Source organism: Nyctereutes procyonoides, unplaced genomic scaffold, assembly GCF_905146905.1.
Source record: "Nyctereutes procyonoides isolate TBG_1078 unplaced genomic scaffold, NYPRO_anot_genome, whole genome shotgun sequence".
NCBI classification, from domain to species: Eukaryota; Metazoa; Chordata; class Mammalia; order Carnivora; family Canidae; genus Nyctereutes; species Nyctereutes procyonoides.
In genome coordinates, this window is record NW_026575155.1 from 10,771,401 (window position 1) to 10,792,569 (window position 21,169).

The following is a 21,169-nucleotide window of genomic DNA, read 5'->3' on the forward strand; positions in this document are numbered from 1 at the left end:
CAGTGTCAGCCTGACTATGACCTAGTCTTTGCCCATAGGGAAGTTACTACCTAGTAAAGACTACAAAACAAATCAAAATAGTCTTCTTTTTTTAAAAAGATTTTATTTATTTGACAGAGCACAAGCAGGGGAGCAGGGGAGGGAGAAGCAGGCTTCCCCCCGACCGGGGAGCCTGATGGAGGGGCTTGATTCCAGGACCCCAGGACCATGACCTAGGCTGAAGGCAGGCACTTAACTGACTGAGCCACCCAGGTGCTTCTCACGATAATGTTCTTAAGAACATTTTCTTTTTAAAGAATGAATACTACAGCCATAACAGGGCAGGTGCTGAATATGATGTTTGTTTTCAGAGGAAGGGATAAGTCACATGAGATAAAGAGCATAGCTTAAGACAGGAGTGGCTTCCCCTTTTCTTTGAGAGACACCAGCCTCTGCCAGGTACTAGGAGGACTCTTCTCTCTCGCCTACTGTAGTTGCTAGGTGTGTGGGTAAGATGATAGAGAAGCTTACACAGGTGAAGGTTATGTCCTCTTCCCTGAAGTAAAGGGAAGCAGAACTGAATTCGATGGTATGTGCTAGGCCTTAGGTATGTCACCTTACTCAGCTCCAATAGTTCTGTGAGTTGAGAGAGGTTAGTGGTTGGTTAGTGGAAGGAACATAGAATTTTAAAACCTAGAAGCAGTTGGTAGCGTTGGAGCCAGACCTGGCTTGTGCACAGTAATCAAAAAATGGCTTTTCCTGGCGAAATAACTTCACAGGGCGTATCAGACCTTTCCTTCCTTTCAGCTTGTTAGATTTGCCTTGGTTTTGACAAGGGCATGATTGCGACTAACCTATTATGGTATTATGGCTAGAGATCTGTGGGTTCATTGTGAAGCTGCAGGGTATATCAAGGGGTTGAATGGTATGGAAGACATTGCGACATTTGGTAGCAGTGAATCTTTACAGGAAATAGGAAAGTTTATTTATTTGACAAATAATGTTCCAAATGTTAGGGTTAAAGTAGTGAAAAAGAGAAATAACGGTTGGTGCCTTCATGTGATAGACAGCATTTTAGCATTTCCTATTTGTGTTCAATAATGTGAGCACTTTCTTGAACTGTTCCAGATTGGGTAGCTCAGAATTGGGTTTTAATGAATATGAGTTGGGGGACTGTGGATTTTACACTCTGTCTCCTAATGGGTATGTCTTTAAAGCTTGAAGAAACTCTTCAAAAAGCAGTAAGATTGCAAATCATCCCAAATGAGATGTTGATATAAATTAACACTTTTACATCATCCAACAATACAAATACAGATTGGAACGTTTTTCATAGGTGATGTCTATGGAATGTACGTATTTTAAGAAAACTTGAAAATATTTTTTCTTCTATTAGTTAGCTCTGGCTGCTATAACAAATCACCACAAAGTTAAGTAGCTTAAAACAATGGAAATTTATTTTCTCACAGTTTTGGAGGCCAAAAGTCTGAAAATCCGAACCATTGAGCTGAAATCATTGTCTGGAGTGCTATGGCTATGCTTCTTCAGGCAGGAGTCTCTAGGAGACCATCTCTTTGCCTCTTCCAGTTTCTGGTAGCTGCAGCATTCCTTGACATGTGGCCACATCATCACTCCAGTCCTTCCCTCCGTGGTCATATCACTTTCTCTTATGGGTCACATCTCCTCCTGCCCCCTCTCTTTCAAGGCCATTGTGATGGCATTTAGAGTCCACCTGGATATGTCATCTCAAGATCTTTCATTTAATCATCATCACATTTGCAAAGACCCTTTTCCAAATATGATAACATCTGTAGGTTTCAGGGATAAGAATGCAGATTTTTTTTGGGTGGGGAAGTGACATTTTCAACTTAAACTCCTATAAATTATTTGGAAGAGTAGGAAGGTAGCTTTTGAAAGAGTAACTTTTAGATGTATCTTCCCATTACAGTAAGAATTCATAGCATATCTTGTAACTTTTCAATGTTAGCTTGATCCAGTCTTTTTATCCAAATTGGGAGACTTCACCCCAAATTTCACCACCTTACATGTCATTTATAATAATGGTTTTAAGCAACTTGTCTCTAAATAACGGAGGTGGTTCTTTTAGGGCTGGCTCAAGCTGACAGTGGTAATTTTTGTCAAACATTTGTTAAAAATGAATTCTAAATTAGGAAAATGATCTAAATTATTGGCACTCATTTTAGCAATCTAAGAATTTTAATGACTATGAGAAGGTGCAGGTAGCAGGATAGTAGTGAAAAATATACTATGATTATACTTTTTCTAGTTATGTGGTTGTATCAAACTTGAAAATGTGTTATAGTTGCACTATGTTTTTTATTATGCTATATTTTAGCTAATTTTGGACAACTATGGCTCATTTTGGATAAGATATGAACATACACATTAAACATTGTTAAAAGAATGTTCACACTTAGAATATCAGAAGGTACCAGTGGAGGATTTCTGAAGTAGTGAGCTAGTCATGAACATAAACGTTAGTGTGTGTGTGTGTATTAATTTTAATACTTGGTTCTTTCTTGAACCTGCCTAATTTTTGTCACCCTTTAAAAAAATAGACTCTCTTATTTCTCTAAACATTTCAATATACATTTTAAAGATCTTTTCAGAGAATACTGTTACTTCTAGTTTCTTGGGTTATATGTTGGATTTCTCTTGTGATGGAGGGTTTTTTATGTGTTGTAATTGCTGTGTGTGAGATCTTCACAGCACTTTCTGAAGGTGTTCTGTATTTTGAGGGTAGTGCATCTCTCTTTTCAAATGTTAAAGTCGGGGATCCCTGGGTGGCTCAGTGGTTTCGCGCCTGCCTTTGGCCCAGGGCAGGATCGTGGAGTCCCGGGATCGAGTCCCGCGTCGGGCTCCCGGCATGGAGCCTGCTTCTCCCTCTGCCTGTGTCTTGCCTGTCTCTCTCTCTCTCTCTCTCTCTCTCTCTCTCTCTCTCTCTCTCTCATAAATAAATAAATAAATAAATAAATAAATAAATAAAAATAAATCTAAAAAAAACAAAAACAAACAAATGTTAAAGTCATTGACTTTCCACTTCTTTGTCCCCATTTCCCAGATGTGATAGCCATAAACATTATCGGTTTCTTTACCTGACTCCCACTTTGCTGTGGTTTTTTACTTCTGCATGTTTATTACATTGTACACTACAAACTCCAGCTTACAATTTTACGATTTTTGCTGTAAGTATGTTTTAAACTCCCAACTTAAAGTTTTTGTTTTAAACAATCAATAGTCTTAATTAAATTATGAGAAGGAAAGTACATTTATGAAAATGTAACTACTTATTTACCTTTTGGGGCACTTTTTGTTCCTTTGCATAGACTTGTGTTTCCATCCACTCCTACGTCCCCTCAGTCTAAAGAAATTCTTCAGCGTTTTTCATAGTGTAGGTTTGCTGGCAGAGAATTCTTTTAGATTTTTTTTTAAAGATTTAATTTATTTATTCATGAGAGAGAGAAAGAGAGAGAGAGAGACAGGCAGGCAGAGGGAGAAGTAGGCTCCATTCCATGCAGGGAGCCTGATGTGGGACTTGATCCCTGGTCTCTAGGACCATACCCTGGGCTGAAGGCAGCACTAAACCGCTGAGCCACCTGGGCTGCCCGCTTTTAGATTTTTAAAAATCTTGCAAATGTCTTTATTTTATCTTTGCGATTGAAGGTTGTTTTCACTGCATATTGAAATCCAGATTGATAGTTTTGATCATTCAGCACATTAATGGTGGTGGTCCACTGTTTCCTGGTTTCCATTGTTTCTGATGAGATGTCGTTGATTTTGCTATATTCTGTATCTGTAGTGTCTTTTTGAGCTCTGGCTGCTTCGGGATTTTTCTCTTTATAGAAGCTGTTTGCCCATGATATGCTTGGGTCTGGTTTTGATTTGAGAGCTTGTTTAGCCATGATATCCTCACTTCATTTTTCAGTCTTCTCAGAGTCTTCCGTAATTTCATGAACACATGTATTAGAACATTTTATGTTCTGCAGGTTTGGGGGTCTCTTTATTTTTCTTCCGTCTTTTTTCCCTCTAGATTGAATAATCAATCTTCTTTCTTTCTTTTAAATAATTTTTAAATTTTAAAGTAATCTTTACTCCCAGCATGGGGATCAAACTCACAACCCTGAGATCAAGGGTTTTGCATGCTCCACCAGCTGAGCCAGCCACATGCCCCTAGATTCTGGATAATTTTTATTGATCTGTCAAGTTAGTGATTTTTTTTTTCCTGCCATCTTCAGTGTGCTGTTAAATCTGCCTAACACAGTTTTCAAGTAGTTAACATTTTTCACTGCAGAATTCCTTTTTGTTCGTTTTTTGTAGATTTAATTTTTCTGCTGTTCAGATATTCTTTTTGTTCACACATTAAAGAGCATGTGTTCTTTAAAGTTTTAAATGTATTTTCTTCTAATTCTTTGTGTAAAATAGCTGCTTTAAAGTCTTTGTTTGCTAAATTTAACATCTGGTCCATCCTGGGGTTGGTGTTGTTCTGTTGATTCCTTATTTTCCCCCTTGATTATTGATCACATTTTTTTCTTTCTTGTTTACTAATATTTGAATATTGTTTTTCTTCTTAAGAATGTTAATGTTAATTTCTGGAAGGCTGGTTGGTTACTTTGAATTTATATGTGTTTGATTTTATACTTTATCATGCAAAATCTATGGAAAGCTCAAGATGAATGCATCCCCTTTAATAACATGACTGCCAAACTGAGTCTTCCTTTAGATCTTGTCCTGAGTTTGGTTTTAGGCATTATTAGTACTGGTTCATATGCTAAGATACGGTTCTTAGTCTTGAAACGGAGAAAGTTAAAGTGTGTGTTTGTTGTGGTTCTCTAGTGAAACAGACCCAATAGGAGATGCATGGATCTCCTAGGAAGGAATTGGCTCACGTGATTATCAAGGCTGAGAAATCCCAAGATCTGCAGTTGGCAGGTTGGAGTCCCAGGAGAGCTGATGGTATAGTTTTAGTTGCAGTCCAGAGGCCTGGGGACCATAAGAGCCGATGGCTCAAGTTCCAGTATGAAAACCAGCAGACTCGAGACTCAAGAAGAGCCAGTGTTTCAGTTTGAGTCCAAAGGCAGGAAAAAGGTTGATGTCCCAGCTTAATGCAGTCAGATAAGAGTTATTATTATGGGAGGGTCAGCCTTTTTTTCTGTCCAGGCCCTCAGCTTACTAGATGAAGCCCACCCACATTACGGGGAAGTCGATTGATTCAAACATGAATTCTGGAAGTTCCGTCACTACATACCCAGAGAAGTGTATGATCAAATGTCTGGACTCCCCTTGGGCCAAGCAAGTTGACACATTAAATGAATCTTTGAGATCTCTCCACTGTGCCTGGGCAGGGACTTCCAAAGTCCGCATTCTCTATCACTTCTACTCTCAATCGCTTAGCAGTCACTGCTAAGCGGTGGGTAGTCTCACTCTACGCATGTGCATTCTAGTCCTCTTGGGTCCCCCACACAGACTCCTGGAGACCCCCTTTTGCACAGCTTTCTTCTCTCTCTTGCCTTGTCTCCCAAAGATTCCAGCTGCTTCAGCTGTTTATTCATTTATTTATTTAATCATGACAGAGAGAGAGAGAGAGAGAGAAAGAGAGAGAGGCAGAGACACAGGCAGAGGGAGAAGCAGGCTCTATGCAGGGAGCCCGACATGGGACTCGATCCCGGGTCCCCAGGATCACACCCCAGGCCGAAGTTGGCGCTAAACCGCTGAACCACCCGGGCTGCCCTGCTTCAGCTGTTTAGAACTCTGATCTTTACTTCACATTTCTGTATGACCATCTTGCTTTGCTTGGACTCCCTCCACAATGTTGAGAAGTTGTGCTTAGACAACCAGGGTGAAAACATAGGCTCAGTGGAAGAGACAATTTTCTTAGAAAATACTGGCTATTCCCCTGATTATATTTCATGGAACAGACAGATTTTTAAATAATGTAGTGATGTGGGCCTATGGGCCTGTGGGCCAGAGGGTTGGGCTCCGGAGTAACTCAACTCCACTCTAACTGCTCCATGTTAGAATCATGGCTGAAGCAGATGTTACATGTCCGAGGCCCTTTAGGAACATGCAGTGATCAAGGGCTGCCATTCATGGAGCAACTGTCCCATTATTGGATGCCTTCATTCTTTTTTTTTTTTTTTCTGATGCAAACACACGAGGGTTTATACCTTCATTCTTTTATTTGTTCTCTACATGTTCTGTAACATTATTCTTATTTCTGGTTTGAGTCCTGTGTTTTTGAAATATAGGAAGCTAGTTAATTGATTCCATATATGTGAGACTTGCTTAATTATTTGAAGGCATCTATTTACTGTTCCTCTAGACTTCCACTGTCTTGGCTGATTAGCCTCCGTACTTCCAGATCCCCATCCACCTATTATTTTCTCAGAAGTTTGGGTTGTCTCATTGTCCCTTGTTATGTGGATAATAGAAATTAAAAGAATTGTGAGCTTCACAAGCTGTACAGACATAGAGACTACAAATTTAGATCTTACCTGTCAAATTCTTGGAAAGAATATTTCTGATACTCCTTTCTCAAATCTAGATTGGTGCCCCTTGTTATATTTTCTTAGTAATTCATATTTTCCCTCATAACATAGCTTATAGTCTAATATTACTATGATTTTTGTCTCTTTCCCACATTGGATCGTGAGTTCCCTGAAGGCAGGCATAATGACAGTAAATCTTGCCCTTATATCTCCAGTATTCAGCACAAATTTGTTGAAGAAATAAATGATGAATTTGAAACTCTTACTTATGTCAAGACTTCATCTGATTTTTAGGATATTATTTGTCCATATGCCGTTATTTAATGTTATTTTTCATTTGTTTCACTTAGTGTAAATGATAGCACTTGTGTAGTGTGTACAGATGTATGAATGTCTCTTTCACTTCTGTCCCACCACCTTTCCAGTCTCCTTGTCACAATTGCATATACTGCCCGTAAAGTTTTGCAGTTAATCTTTCTGAACATTTTCCTGTGCATTTTCATTTTTATGTAAGGGTGCTTATGTTGTTATATATATATAACATATCTGTACATACTTCTGTGTAGCAGTGGAATTTAAATCTTGGTTAAAATGGCAATTAAGCATTATTTTGCTTTTATCATTGGTTTGATAATCCAGTCGTTTCAGTGTTTACTTTCAGATACTTACAAGTAAGGCACATAACCTCTAGATGTCAGTTTCCATATCTGCTGAAGGATTGATTTGAATTAAGGGAAATTGAAGTCCTCTTAACTCTCAGTCTGATAATTTTAATGTTACTGTTTAAGTCATCTGTATTAGATATCATGAAACGTGCTATCTGTATAATATAAAAAAGAAGAAGGTAAAAATCAAATATGACTTTGGGTAGCAAGAGGAAATTTTGGGGTAAGTTATTAAAATGTTCAGTTTTTGTCTCCCAAGATTATGTTGCTACTGAAACTAGTAGTGGAATCATCTCCCTTTGGTGTTAGGGAATTTGTACTTTATTGATCCTGCCATGCTAGCTGATGATGTCCTAAAGGGAATTTCACCAACTCCCTGGATCTTCACATCATAGCTGGACTAGTAACATAATGAATGTTTTTGGAAGAATTGTATAGAAACCAAAACTTAGGTAAATCTTTGTTAGTGATTTATTTAAAAATATTTAATGGAAAATAGTTTCCCAAGTTACTTCAACCCCTTTCTCCTCCCCCAAAAAGAAATAAAAGAATAAAAAAAGCAAATTGTGCTCAGTCACGATTTGTTTTTAAATTCTCTTGTCGTAAAATGTTACTTTGCATTTCTTTTAGGTAGCTTCTTTTGTCAAGTAGCTCACTTAGTTTATGGTTTAAGGAATTGTATTTCTAATACTTTTTTCCTGTATCACCATTTTTATTTTATTTTTTAAATTAATTAATTTATTTATGATAGTCACAGAGAGAGAGAGAGGCAGAGACATAGGCAGAGGGAGAAGCAGGCTCCATGTACCGGGAGCCCGATGTGGGATTCGATCCCGGGTCTCCAGGATTGCGCCCTGGGCCAAAGGCAGGCGCCAAACCGCTGCGCCACCCAGGGATCCCACCATTTTTATTTTTAAAAGAAACTTAATTATGGAAAACCTCAGGTATACACAGAAGTAGAGAGAGTAACATAATGAGCTCTTCTGTCCCCATCATCCTTTGCGTTCACAGTTGTCAGTATTGTGCTCACTTTTTTTTTTCTTTTTAAGCATTTTCAGTATAAGTAATACCATGGTTAAAATTCTTCTTTTTAAAAAAAGAGGCTTGGTATTTAACAGGAATAAAACCCTTCAACTATACCCAAATGTTATCTGATTATGGCTATTTAAATGGGGTTGATACTACATAAAATATTTCTTAGGTAACATTCTCTGTAGCAAAACCACTAGATTTTATGCCTTTGGCACTGAAATGAGTTCTAGAACTAAACTATGGCAAACTCAGTTGCTCCACTAGTAGGTTGCAGATATGACTTAACTGTACTTACTATCTTGTCTTAAATATTGAAGAGTTTTTAAAAAGATTTTATTTATTTGAGAGAGAGAGAGAGTGAGCTCATGAGCTTGAGGGGGCAGAGGAGTGGGGAGCAGAGGGAGAGGGACAAGCAGACTCTTTGGTGAATGCAGAGCCCGTTGCAGGGTTCCATCCCATAACCCTGAGATCAAGACTTCAGCCAAAACCAAGAGTCTGATTTTCAACCAACTGAGCCACCCAGGCAGGTGCTCCAGATATTGAAGAATTGTAACTCACTTGTTTCAACAAAGCAACCCAAAGATGTTTTAGGTGATGATGTGGTTTGATGATTTTGGTTTTCTCTCCTTCATTGAGAGTGCTGTAGTTGGGGGCCAAACAAGGCTCTCACCATTTTCTGGGGCTGGATGCTGGCATGCATACAGTTAGGTAGCTACCATCCAAGGCGAGTTGTGTGAGGGCTATGGTCCTGGTGTAAACACTGCTGTGCAGAATTCTGAGGGATGGTGTGTATAGGCGGTGCTGATTGGAGTATTCTGTGGAAGACAGTACTGGTTGGTGTTAGGCTTGGTGCTTGGTGTAGACAGTGAAGGATAAGGAAAGTCGTTCATTAAGTAGCACGAGCAAAAATGGCATTTGTCCATTGTGGCTGGAGTGTCAATTTGGTGAAAGTTTCTATGGTAGGAGATAAGACTGGAAAGGTGAAGGTAATGATAGCACAAAATACACTGGTGTAGACAATTGAATGCGTATTGAACACTACAGTGCTATACATGCTTTATGTATGTCATTGATAATATATCAGTTTTATGGGATTATCCTCGCTTTGTAGATGAGGACAGTTAGTCATTTGGGAGTTTAGAACCTTGTGTGAGTCTACCCATTGAGCTGTGGAGCCAGGAGTTAAACCAGGGCAGGATGACTTGGGAGCCTGATGGCTGTAGAGCCTTGAGTATTGGGTTAAGCAACACTAAGTACTTTTTTGGTCTTACTGTGGACAGTGATCTAGCAGTATAATAACTGATTTTTTTTTAAAGATTTATTTATTCATTTCAGAGAGAGAGCATGAGCGGGAGGGGCAGAGGGAGAGAGACAATCTCAAGCCTACTCTGCACTGAGCGCAGAGCCCCACATGGGCTTGATGGCACAACCCTGAGATCATAACCTGAGCTGAAACCAAGAGTCGGATGCTTGGCCAAGGCACCACCTAGGCACCCCTTAGCTGATTTTTTAAAACAGAGGTCTTCAATAGTTTATTATAATGAGCTTTTTACGTATATTGGAGTCTTAAAAATTGGATGCACAGAGGTTGTTCTTGTAGTTGTGGCTGTTAGCCAGATACCTTGGTGACTTTATGGTCTTTTTTTTTTCTTTTAAGATTTTATTTATTTATTTATTTATTTATTTATTTATTTATTTATTTATTATTTATTTATTTATGAGAGAGAGAGAGAGAGAGAGAGAGAGAGAGAGAAAAGCAGAGACAACAGGCAGAGGGAGAAGCAGGCTCCATGCAGGGAGCCTGACGTGGGACTCCATCCCGGGTCTCCAGGATCACGCCCTGGTCTGAAGGCAGCGCTAAACCGCTGAGCCACCCGGGCTGCCCTGACTTTATGTTTCATATGGAGGTTGAATTTCTGGGGCCATTTTTTCCTAATTATGAAATATGGCTATTTATAAAAGTTGTGATGTACTGAAAAGTGTAAAGAGGAAAATATAAAAACCACTCAGAATTTTTGTAGCTGAAGATACTCATTATTAATAACCTTACATATGTTCCCCCAGAATTTTTCAGTGTATTTGTTTTACTTTCCTGAGATTTTGCTTTGGGAAAGGTTTTTGAGTTCTTTCTGATATGATGTATGACTTTTTCCTTCGTATCATGCAGTTATTATAAGAACTTAAAGGATTATATAATGTTTTGTCATGTCAGTGTACCATAATGTATGTCACCTTTTTTTTAATATTGAAAACTTTTATTCCTGATTTTTAAATTATTTTTAATGATATACTTTTATATATAAATTTTGTATTTTCTATCATGAAAACGATTTCTAAAAGAGATTGAGCATGAGGTATAATAGACCACAAATGGACCATGAGTCAGTGAGTGCTACATGAAGAAAGGATATCTTATAGGAACAATACTTAGTGTTGCAAGGCTCATGTTTAAGTATACTGTATACAAATTTGGATATCATAAATTAAGAAAACGAGATTTGAGCAGGAAAAATGGACAGAGGCTGGCTAATTCAGTTTGAGAGGACACATTGAGTGTTTGGGTGCACAGTTGGGGAAAAGCTGGGGACTGTGGGTATGAAGAGTGTTTTGTAGGCTGCATGTAGCTATTTTCTGTTTCTTCAGTGTGCATGAGGAACATCATGAACTTAAAATTGGTACAGAGGAATTTAGCATAGAATTTGTAACTAAGGATTAAAATTTTTTGCAGTAGTTTATTATGAATTAATCTTTGAAATGGGTAGAATTTTACTGTATTTAGAACTTTTTTCTGCATATGAAGGAAGGTATGCTTAAGATGGTATTTTTATTTATTATTATTTTTTAAAGATTTTATTTTTTCATGAGAGACAGAAGAGAGGCAGAGACACAGGCAGAGGGAGAAGCAGGCTTCATGCAGGGAGCCCGACGTGGGACTCGATCCCAGGCTGCCAGGATCAGGCCTTGGGCCGAAGGCGGTGCCAAACCGCTGAGCCCCCCAGGCTGCCCCCCTTAAGATGGTATTTTAAAGGTTTTTCCAGACCTTTATTCATAAGATTTATTCTGATATTAATATCAGTTTTCTCACTTATTGTATGTCTCCTGGTCTTATGTAGAAATAAGAACAATAATACTATGTTAAGATTTGTGGTTTTGATTGAAAGGACAAACCAAAAGAATAAACAAACAAAACTTCACTTCTGGACAGCTAGAGAAGTAGCATACTCATATATATAAAATTGATTTGCAGAGATGTGAACAGGGTCCCTAGTTGAACATCCACCTAGTGAGGCCAGTGGAATTTGAAGTGGAGATTGGGAAATGTTAACATTTGCAAGAAGTCCTGAGTATCAGGATTGTGAGTGTGCCTGCTAATACCCATGCCAGTCATTTTTACAGGACTTCAATTGATTACAGAAATTCTAGGTTAAGATTTTAAGGTTTAAGATTCTAGGAAGATATGATCTTATTACAAAATGCACATTCCTTTTAAAATTTAGAAAATACAAAAGATAAGAATAACAATTTCCTTCAGTTCCTTTCTCTAGAGATAACTACTATTTACATTTTCTGGCTAACCTGTCACTTGTTGTTGTTTTTAATGCACACAACTGTTTTTCTCTCCTTTTAAAAAACAAATACAATCACATGGTGTCTGCATACTGCTTTATAACTTTTTCTTTTTCTACACAGAACAGTATTTTCTAAGTTGTTTCTCACTATGCTGATGTGTTCATTGAACATCTCCTGTGATGAAATAGAAATAGGAAGCTAACGAAGCAGGAGATAATGTCACTGGAATAAGAATATAACATAAATAATTAACAAAATATAGTGGTAGATCATTAAATGCAAATTCAGAGAGAGATGAGTGGTATAAAGCTGGATGAGGGGGAATTGAGGTGGTCTTGAAGGAAAGGTAGGATTTAGGTAAAGGGTTAGGTATAGAAACGGCAAGCTTTTAAGTAGGGGAAATCATTTGAACCTTGGGGCAGAACGAGGTTAAATTGCATTTTGTAGAATGCCATGCTAAACTCTCCATTCAGGGCAATAAGATTTGATCAAATTTTCTTCAGTTACAGAGGGTGAATTCAAACCAGGATGCAAGTCATGTGCTTCAGGAAGATCTGTGTAGCAGGTATATGTCAGATAAATTGAGACAGGGAGTAAACTGTCTTTAAGTTAAGTAGTTTTCACACTGGACTGTGCTCTAAAGTCACCAGGAGGAAAGAAAAAAATTATTGGGTTCTTTTACGTGCTTCCTGAATCAGTCAGTATCTTTGGGTGTGGAGTCTGCAGTCTAGTTTTGAGAACCTTCTGTGGTGTTTCTCACATAACCACCAGGCCCAGGAGATGCTTGGCTCTAGGGGGATCTGTAATACCAAGTATGAAATAAGGACCTAGACCAAGAATTAAGGCAGGAGGCATTTTGAGAGTTGACAGGATTTAGTGAGTCCATTCTGAGTAAAGAAGTCAGCAGTTTCTAGGGAAGTCGCTGGAAGAATGGTGGCACTGGGGATAAAGATGGGAAGGTGAGTTCTGTGAGGAGGGAGGTGAGGATGTGTTCAGGTTTGGAGAGTTGAGGTAGTAAAGGCACCATAGGTGCAGCTCATTGGACTGGATACTGAGTTACAGGTTAGTGTAGAGAAAAGAGTTCAGCATTGTTCAGAGTAAAACTTTGAAATGTTTCCTTTGGAGGGAAAGATGGATAGAGAAATAAGTGGAGGGGCCATGGGATGGAACTGGATGGAATACCTGAGGTTGTGGCTGCAAGTGAAAGAGACATGGGATATTTGGAGGATAACTGGATGCTCTGAGATACAAGGCCACACACATTTTTAAAAATTTTTGTATTTTTCAAAAGTGTAGTTGGGAAAAATAGTAAAACTAAACTCATTTACAACTCTTAACAATAGGCTTGTTGGAGGAAGACATAAGCTGCTAACAGCAGTGTGTGTTTTTTATTATTTCTGGGCCTGGTTATTTTTCTGTATTTTTGAAATGCAAGGATAATTAAAAGCAGTGGTTTTTTAAATTATATATAATTATATATGTATAAAAGTACATACAACTAAGTATATGTGTGCATGCACTTATGTAAATTAATTATACATAATGTATATTTTATAAGTAAAATTATATGTGTGTATAAATATATATGACCACTCTAGAAAAGTTAGTGCTATCAGAAAGAAAAGTGCAGAGTGGTTTTCCAATGCATCTTTAAAAAACTAGTTATGAGAAGGACTTGCAGACTATTGATTGAACATACTTGTCCTAAGCATCCTCTGATAGGAACATATAAATGAATGAGCTCAATCCAGATGTTCAGGTTCAGGAGGGAAATGTAACTGGGGATAACACATTGGATCTCGCTCTGGTGTGTATCTCAGAGTACCTAGAAGTCATTTAATTCCTTTTTAATTCCTTTTATGAGCTAGGATTGATTGGATAATAGGAAGTTTGAGTACATTATGTGTAGGTGATATATCTGTAAGTAAGCACATCAACAGAGATTGAAAAAATCTTGTTTATATTACTTTGCTTTTAATTCCTATTAGCAAATGGGTAAAAGGCTCCCAAGTTCAGAATCTTTGGTAGTGAGACGTTGGAAACAAGCCAGATATCCCCCAATAGGTCTTTGTTTCAAATCAACTTAGCTGTGTGCAGTGGGGTACTATACAACCATGAAATGAAAGGTGGTACAAATATAAAACGTGTTGCTGTAAAGAGTAAATAAACAAGAGCAGAGATTCCTTGGGGTGTTGGGATTTTGTGTGACTTTGGTTCTTTATTCCTATTCAGTTCATTTTTTTTTAAGATTTTATTTATTCATGAAAGAGAAGCATAGACCTAGGCAGAGGGAGAAGCAGGCTCCCTGTGGGGAGCAAAATGTAGGATTAAATCCCAGGACTCTGGTATCATGACCTGAGCCAAAGGCAGACGCTCATCCACTGAGTCATCTAGGTGAACCCTATTCAGTTTCTTCTTACTTTTTTAAAAATACGGAGTGTGTAAGGTGTTATCATCAGAATGCAGTCTATTTCAGATAAATGATAGGGGAAAAACTTGAGGTTTTCTATTTTAAATGGAGAGAAGACCATCGTTCAATTCCAGCCTGATGGCACATGATTGGGCTGGAATGGAGACAGCGTGTGTTTTGAGGCCTGCAGTTTAGATGAAAGTGGGTTGTATGGCTAGATTTGAGCAGGGAGTGCAGATAGGACAGGAGAGCCTTGATTGAGGCAAACATATCAGAGTTGGAGCAATGTGACCATTTGGGAAGACCTTTCTGAGGTGAATCCAACGTAAGAATTTGCTGAGTGGATGAGGTGTAAGCAGTGGGGAAGAGGCCCCAGGTGAGACTTCTCCTTGGGAGATGGGTGTGATGGTGACACCTGTCACCCAAGACTGGGAATACAGGAAGGAGAAGTGAATTTTCTTTCCTGTCCTGCCTGGTCTTTCCTCCCTTTTTTTGATAAGGGAGAAGGATGAGGAGATAGTAAATTCAAGGAATACAGGAAGGAGAAGTGAATTTTCTTTCCTGTCCTGCCTGGTCTTTCCTCCCTTTTTTTGATAAGGGAGAAGGATGAGGAGATAGTAAATTCAATTTAACATGTGCCTGAGAGCATTGGTTTTGGAGTCCTTTTGGTTGATTTGAATTTTCTCTCTTTACTATTAGTCATGTGCGACTTGGGACAATTTCACTTCTCTCGGCTTTGGTTTCCTCATCTGTGAAATGGGGATAATAGTACTTGCCTTATGTAATTGCTTATGGGAATTAAGTGAATTAAAGGAAAATATGTATCCGTTACATATTACATACTTGCCTTATGTAATTGCTTATGGGAATTAAGTGAATTAAAGGAAAATATGTATCCGTTAAAGAGAAGACATTTCTGGGGTGCCTGGGTGGCTCAGTAGTTGAGTGTCTGTCTTCGACTCAGGGCGTGATCTTGGGATCCAGGATTGAGTCCCACATCAGGCTACCTGTGGGGAGCTAGCTTCTCCCTCAGCCTATGTCTCTGCCTCTCTCTGTGTCTTTCATGAATAAAGAAAGAAATCTTTTTTTTTTTTAAATAAAAATATAAGACCTTTCTTCAGTAAAACTGGGAAACAATGCTCAGTTCTTCACTGGGTCCGTGGAAATGTGGGCCTGGAACTCTACAGAGGTGGGCCAAGCCAGCTTTTAAAAGTCTGTTTAGGGCACACCTGGGTGGCTCAGTGGTTGAGCATCTGCCTTTGGCTCAGGGCGTGATCCTGGGATTGAGTCTAGCATTGGGCTCTTTGTAGGGAGCCTGCTTCTCCCTCTGCATATGCCTCTTCCTCTCTGTCTCTCTCATGAATAAATAAAATCTTAAAAAAAACCAACAACACTGTACGTCTTGGTAATTTCCTGTTTTTTTTTTTTGTTTGTTTGTTTTTTTTAAAGAAAAGTGTTTAGTTCCACATGTAACTAAAATAGTGATTAGTGTTGACTTTCACCTGTCTTAGAAATGAGCCTTCTGGAACTTAGGTTCACTTATGTTGTATTTCTTAGTATCTATTTTATGTAGTGGTCACTTTATAATAGTGGGAGCTAGGTTCCTAAAATGTTCTGTGGTCTGAGAATTTATGTTTGAGGAACTTAAAATACAAAAGAAATACATATACATATTTTGAATTTGTGACAGGATATCCATACTTTACACTTCCTGATCATAGCTTACCCCTAACTTTCTCATCTTACCCTTCCAAGTTTTATTTTTTATTTTTTTTTAAAGATTTTATTTATTCATGAGAGAGAGGCAGAGACACAGGCAGAGGGAGAAGCAGGCTCTATGTGGGGAGCCCGATGCAGGATTCCATCCAGAGACTCTGAGATCACACTCTGAGCCAGCCACCCAGGGGTCCCATCCCTCCAGTTTTAAAAAATGATATTTAGCAATGCATTTATGTTACAGATAATATGCATATTGTGCATTTCCCTCCTGTTTTCCTGTATTTATTGTTTTATACAAATACTCAGTGCCTGATTTTGTTGCATTTGAGCCCAGATGTAGTCCTAGAGAGGCCAAGTAGCTTAGTCCTTCCTTAAAGGAGCAAAAATTTGGGGCAACATTTATTGAATCCCTTAAGCTCTTAGTTTGTGAACCTTTTCTTTAGTGCTTACTCAGAGTTGTTAGTTTTTTTTTTTTGCATAGGAGGTTCCTGTGGTAAGGATAGTAGATGTTTTTCATTAGTATCTAATTTAGCTTTGTAATCGTTAATGACTCCATTTGTGAGGGGAGAGGTGAAAAATTCACTGTAGGTTTTTCTCAGAAAAATTTAATATATGACTGGATTTTTTAAGCTTCTTTGGAAAGAAAATTGGATTTATAGTTTGCAAAGTATATTTGGTGTTTGCTGTTACCTACTTAATGTCATAAAACCCTGACCTGATAATAAACACATTTTCTGTTTTGAAAAGTGACAAGCCTGAAGGATATATGGAATTATCACTAGAATCTTAATTTAGAACAGTCCACCATCAAGACTTAAGGGGTTTCAGCATTGCTTAGTTGGTGGTTTAGTTGCTGCATGTGTTGGTAGCAAGTTTTGTAACTTGTAGAGATGCTTTACACTTTGCTAAAGGCTACTTTTCAAATGAGTAGTGATTAATGGTTGATATTTGTTCTAAAAGATACTTGTTCTGGGTCTTGATGTATGCTTCTTCTGATCCTGAGCCAGATGTGATATTGTTCTTGCCACTGGTCCACCCATATTTCTTACCTTTAGATATATAATAATAGTAATGGGATAATCTGCTTATTTCTAACTGCTTTTAATAGAATAAAAAGAATGCTAATATCTTACTACATTCTGCTTTTTTTCTTATGAGTCTTTTCATATCTGCAGTATCTATCCTGTTGAAACCATTGAAGTTGTTAAAGTGTAGATAGCATTTTAAGTAACATTTTATAGGTGAAGAATGGGATGTTGAGAACCTAAAATATTTAATAATATATAATTCGTAGCTAGAGATTTAAATCACATTTCCTGTCCCCATGGTCCATGCTAGAATGGTAAAGACCATTTATGAGGGAAAAAATGTTAGAAAATTGTGTCTTTAAAGTAAAAATCCTTACTCTTGAAGATTCAAATACCATTTTTTTGGAGTAAAACCTTTGATGTAGTACTTTAATGTTCATCTATCCACTGATCCCCCCCACCCCGCCGGCCAAATGAGTACCAGTTGGTCCCATGTCTAAGGTTATACCATAGCATCTAAACTAGAAACATGGTTCTTGGAACCTGGAATATAGGTAATGATTTTAGACACAAGCAGTTCCTAGGTTACAGATAAGTCATATACTTACACCCCTGTTCCTGAAGATGCTCTTGCAGTTGCTATTTGGAGTACAAACATTGAGCTTTTAAAGAACTTGGGAGTTCAAAAATAGGTGGAGAAACGAATGAAAAGCAGAAATATTTGGGGGCAATAAATACACATTCAAATCTATATAATGACCGTTTGCCTAAAGACGTTTTTCTTCAGACTACCTTGGTCATTTTTAACTTTATTTTGTAATATGATTAGAATTCTACCATTTAGGGGTTCATTTGGACTAACTAGCATCTTTGTTGAAAATTGCAAATACGAAAGTGAATTATTTCAGTCCAGTTGATTTCTTTCTATTCCATACCTGAAATGAACCACACTGAGAAGTAATAGGAGTTTTTGATGGTAATTTAGGAACACAGGACAGTTTAGGGGAAAGGATTAGGAAGCAGGATGATTGGGAATCCCTAAGATAAAATTTAGAGAATTAGAGACATCAGGAGTTGACAGAGTGCTAACAAAGGGAAGCAGCCTATTTTAGACTTTGTTCATATAAACAGAGGCTCTAGCATTGGATATCTTTCTGTATTCTCAGGGGTCCCCAGTGCCCATGATCAATAATATATTTTGGTATCAGTAAGTTTCTTTTGGCTGGCTTGGGAACTTGGCTAACACATAAGCAACATTGTTTCATTAGTCATATTCATTGAATTCTGCAGTATCAATTTAAAAAGTAAATTTTTAGACTGAACTCATTTATAAGTTAGGTTGTAGCCTGTGCTTGTCATCATTTCTTCTGTACTCTTAGTTGATAACTTCATTGAGGTTGCTTTTGCTTTCCTGTTAGTCATTATAAATTTTGCTAGTCATTTGTGAAATACCAGTGGAAGCAGTAAGTAGGAAGTAGCATAGTGAAAGACAGTGATGTAAGAGAAGCCACTTGGAGAGCAAAAGAGGGCTTGTGGGCTTAGGGGAGCATTTGTGAGCAGTGTCTCAATTTACAAATCACATTGGTAGATTGACATGTTATCTTTCTTGTAAAGCAACTTGCATTACCTCTCCTTTTCTCTGATAGTAAGCCACGAAGAGAAGTGAATTCACATTCATACTGATTTGTGAATTGATGGATATTCAAAATGTGAATTTTTCCTCAGATAATTATATAGAACAGTGGAATATTGGCTGTTTATTTCATACCTAGAAACGTCTGAAGTTTTCATTGGTAGTAGGCAGATTTTGACATTTTTTCTCCCTGACAATTGGGTACTTTACATTTTATATATATAATTGATTTTCATTAATGAAAATTATTTTCAAGTAAGCATTAATAAATGTTAGTAAATGAATTTGCAGTAATTTTATCTCTGTTTTGGGGATTGTAGTTACATTAGATGTTCCTCAGTAGGGGTAATTGTCTTGCATCCTTATCTCTTATCATAATCTGTTTTTCTTCACACAGTGTTATAGTTTTGCTGCTGGACTCTTCCCTCCCTCCCCCACCCCATCAGGATGATATGAGACTTGAAAGAAGACGATGCATACAGGTGACTCAAGTTTTGAAATACAGTAAAGCTATGGCTGTCTGAGCGAATGTGGGAACTGGTGCTGTATTCTGAATGGGGGAGCTTTCTGATAAACAGCATTAGTGGGGGAATTGTATTTAGGTGGATAAATACAAAGGTAGTTGGGATATTTAATAACTTGACTTTGGGATTCCGTTTGATAATTAGTGACTTATAGTATGGTATTAATACAAGTATAGTATAGTGATTGCTAATACTTGACCTTTTTGAAAGTGGTTGATTGACTAATACTCTGGTGAGAATTTAAGTGTTTCTGTTAAAAATAAAATATTCACTAATATTCACCTTTATGGTTGAGTGCATGTTTCCTTCAGATCCCCATTAGAATAGAGCAAATCTTTTAAAGACATACAGAGTAGGTGTTAGTAGTGTCTAAAATAAGACTCTGATAATTAAGGGTATTATACCCATATGTATGATTCCTTGGAAAAATATGGTCTGGGATTTTGTTTTTTCTTCCTTTTCCTCCATTCCTCTTCCCTTCCTCCTTTCCTTTCATCCTTTTGTTATTTGTGTTTATATAGGAGAAGCACTATTAAGGGCATTTTTGAAAGAATATTTTGGATTGCTTTATTATTGATGTGATCTTATTGATGGCAAATGGAAAATTGGAGGCTAGGCCATCTATGCCTATGTTCAGACTCTTGAAAATACAGTGTAGCTAATGGATAAAGTGTTAACTTAAATTTGTATATTCTTTAAATCAGGCTGATTGTGAGGTGTTTTGTTGAACCAAAGGGCTTCTATTGATAGGTTTTGTCAGGGTAGTATTATTGGATCATATTCACAAACTGTTTGAAAATGTGGTCTTTAACTGGGAAAGAAGAAACTGCAAAAAGCCTCATATAGATATTTTAATTACATTATTGGTATAGCTCTTAAGTTTTTGTGATTGGTTTTTGTTTTGGTGATCTTTGTTTTCGAAAGGAAAAAATGACCTTTTTGACTTTGAAATGGGATTTTAAAAAGTGTCTATTTTTAATGAAGAAATGTGTTTGAATATATTTTTAAATTGTAGATCAAATCATATTTTACATTCATGAGGGATTCAAAGAATCTGATGTTAATTGTTTTTTAAGTAAAAGGTAACTCAGTAATCCTCTCTGTAATCTCACTCTCAGACGTGCACATGTATGCGTCTGTACAAACTAGCGGTGCGCCACATACACATTATGGCTGAGTGGCTGATAAAGTCATGATGCTGAAGCTGAATATTACCATCTTAGAAATAAATAGGAATATTGACAGAAAAAATTTTAGAATTTTATGAAAACTTTGTTGTCAGATTTTATAAGTTTGACCTTTTGGTGCAGGAACAGTTTCTCAGCACTGTCAGCTCCCGGATTGCTCGTTGGGCACTATACTGCACATTGGCTATACCAAGTAGATGCTCACTTTCAACTGAGGTCAGTAGAGGAACAAAGTATTTTTGGGGTATCTCATAGATTTATCCAAGAATATTAATGATTTTGGAGATTTTCCCTAATGAAATTTTGAGGTGGCAAAGTTGCTCTTTTACTCGAAAGACTTATGGATGAAATGAAATATCTAGTTAATTTTATGAATGCTAGAAGATAAAACCTACAAAGATTAGATTTATGATATTTATGATATAGTCCAGTCTCTCTCCTTTGGCAATGTATTTTTAAAAATTTGTCAACATTTATTGGCTGATGAAGGGAAAAAAACTCAAGGAAGATCTGGCTTTGTCTAACATATGTATTAGCTGTTGATGTATTTCCCTTTTAACAATTTGAAAGTTAATAATTGTTTTTGAACATAATTAACAGCTGTCCTAATCATCATTAATTAATGTAGCAGTTTGCTCTTGTATTACTGTGCACACATTTTATTATACTTCAACTGGTAGAACTTTAACCCATAAAAGCTCATAAGGAGTTTTTCAGTGGAAGTTATTTCTAGAATGCTTATGCATACTTGAAAGTGAATACTCTGTTTTCCCTAGGCTTTCATGGTACTGACTTTATGTTGGTTAGATGTGGTGATACCCTACTCTCTAATAACCATTTCATTGATGCTAGAAAGGAAGTTGAGGTAGGTATTGACTGATGATACATCTTTCAAAAGCAAAGGCTTTAATAATAG

The 21,169-nt window shown here is 37.4% G+C and overlaps 1 protein-coding gene across 4 annotated transcripts in view; it reads left to right on the forward strand.

Annotated features, from left to right (window-relative positions):
- DYRK1A (dual specificity tyrosine phosphorylation regulated kinase 1A) overlaps positions 1–21,169 on the forward strand; it is a 148,603-nt gene that overhangs the window by 35,941 nt on the left and 91,493 nt on the right. For 2 of the 4 annotated variants that reach the window (XM_055313395.1, XM_055313396.1), the window contains exon 1: positions 18,940–19,024. The exons of 1 other annotated variant lie outside the window; for it this stretch is intronic. In XM_055313395.1, the coding sequence (XP_055169370.1) occupies positions 19,015–19,024 (10 nt within the window). In that variant the 5' untranslated portion in view covers positions 18,940–19,014. Of the gene's footprint in view, positions 1–18,939; positions 19,025–20,376; positions 20,470–21,169 lie in introns of those variants that run through there. One more of the 4 variants, XM_055313397.1, reaches the window with a different exon arrangement.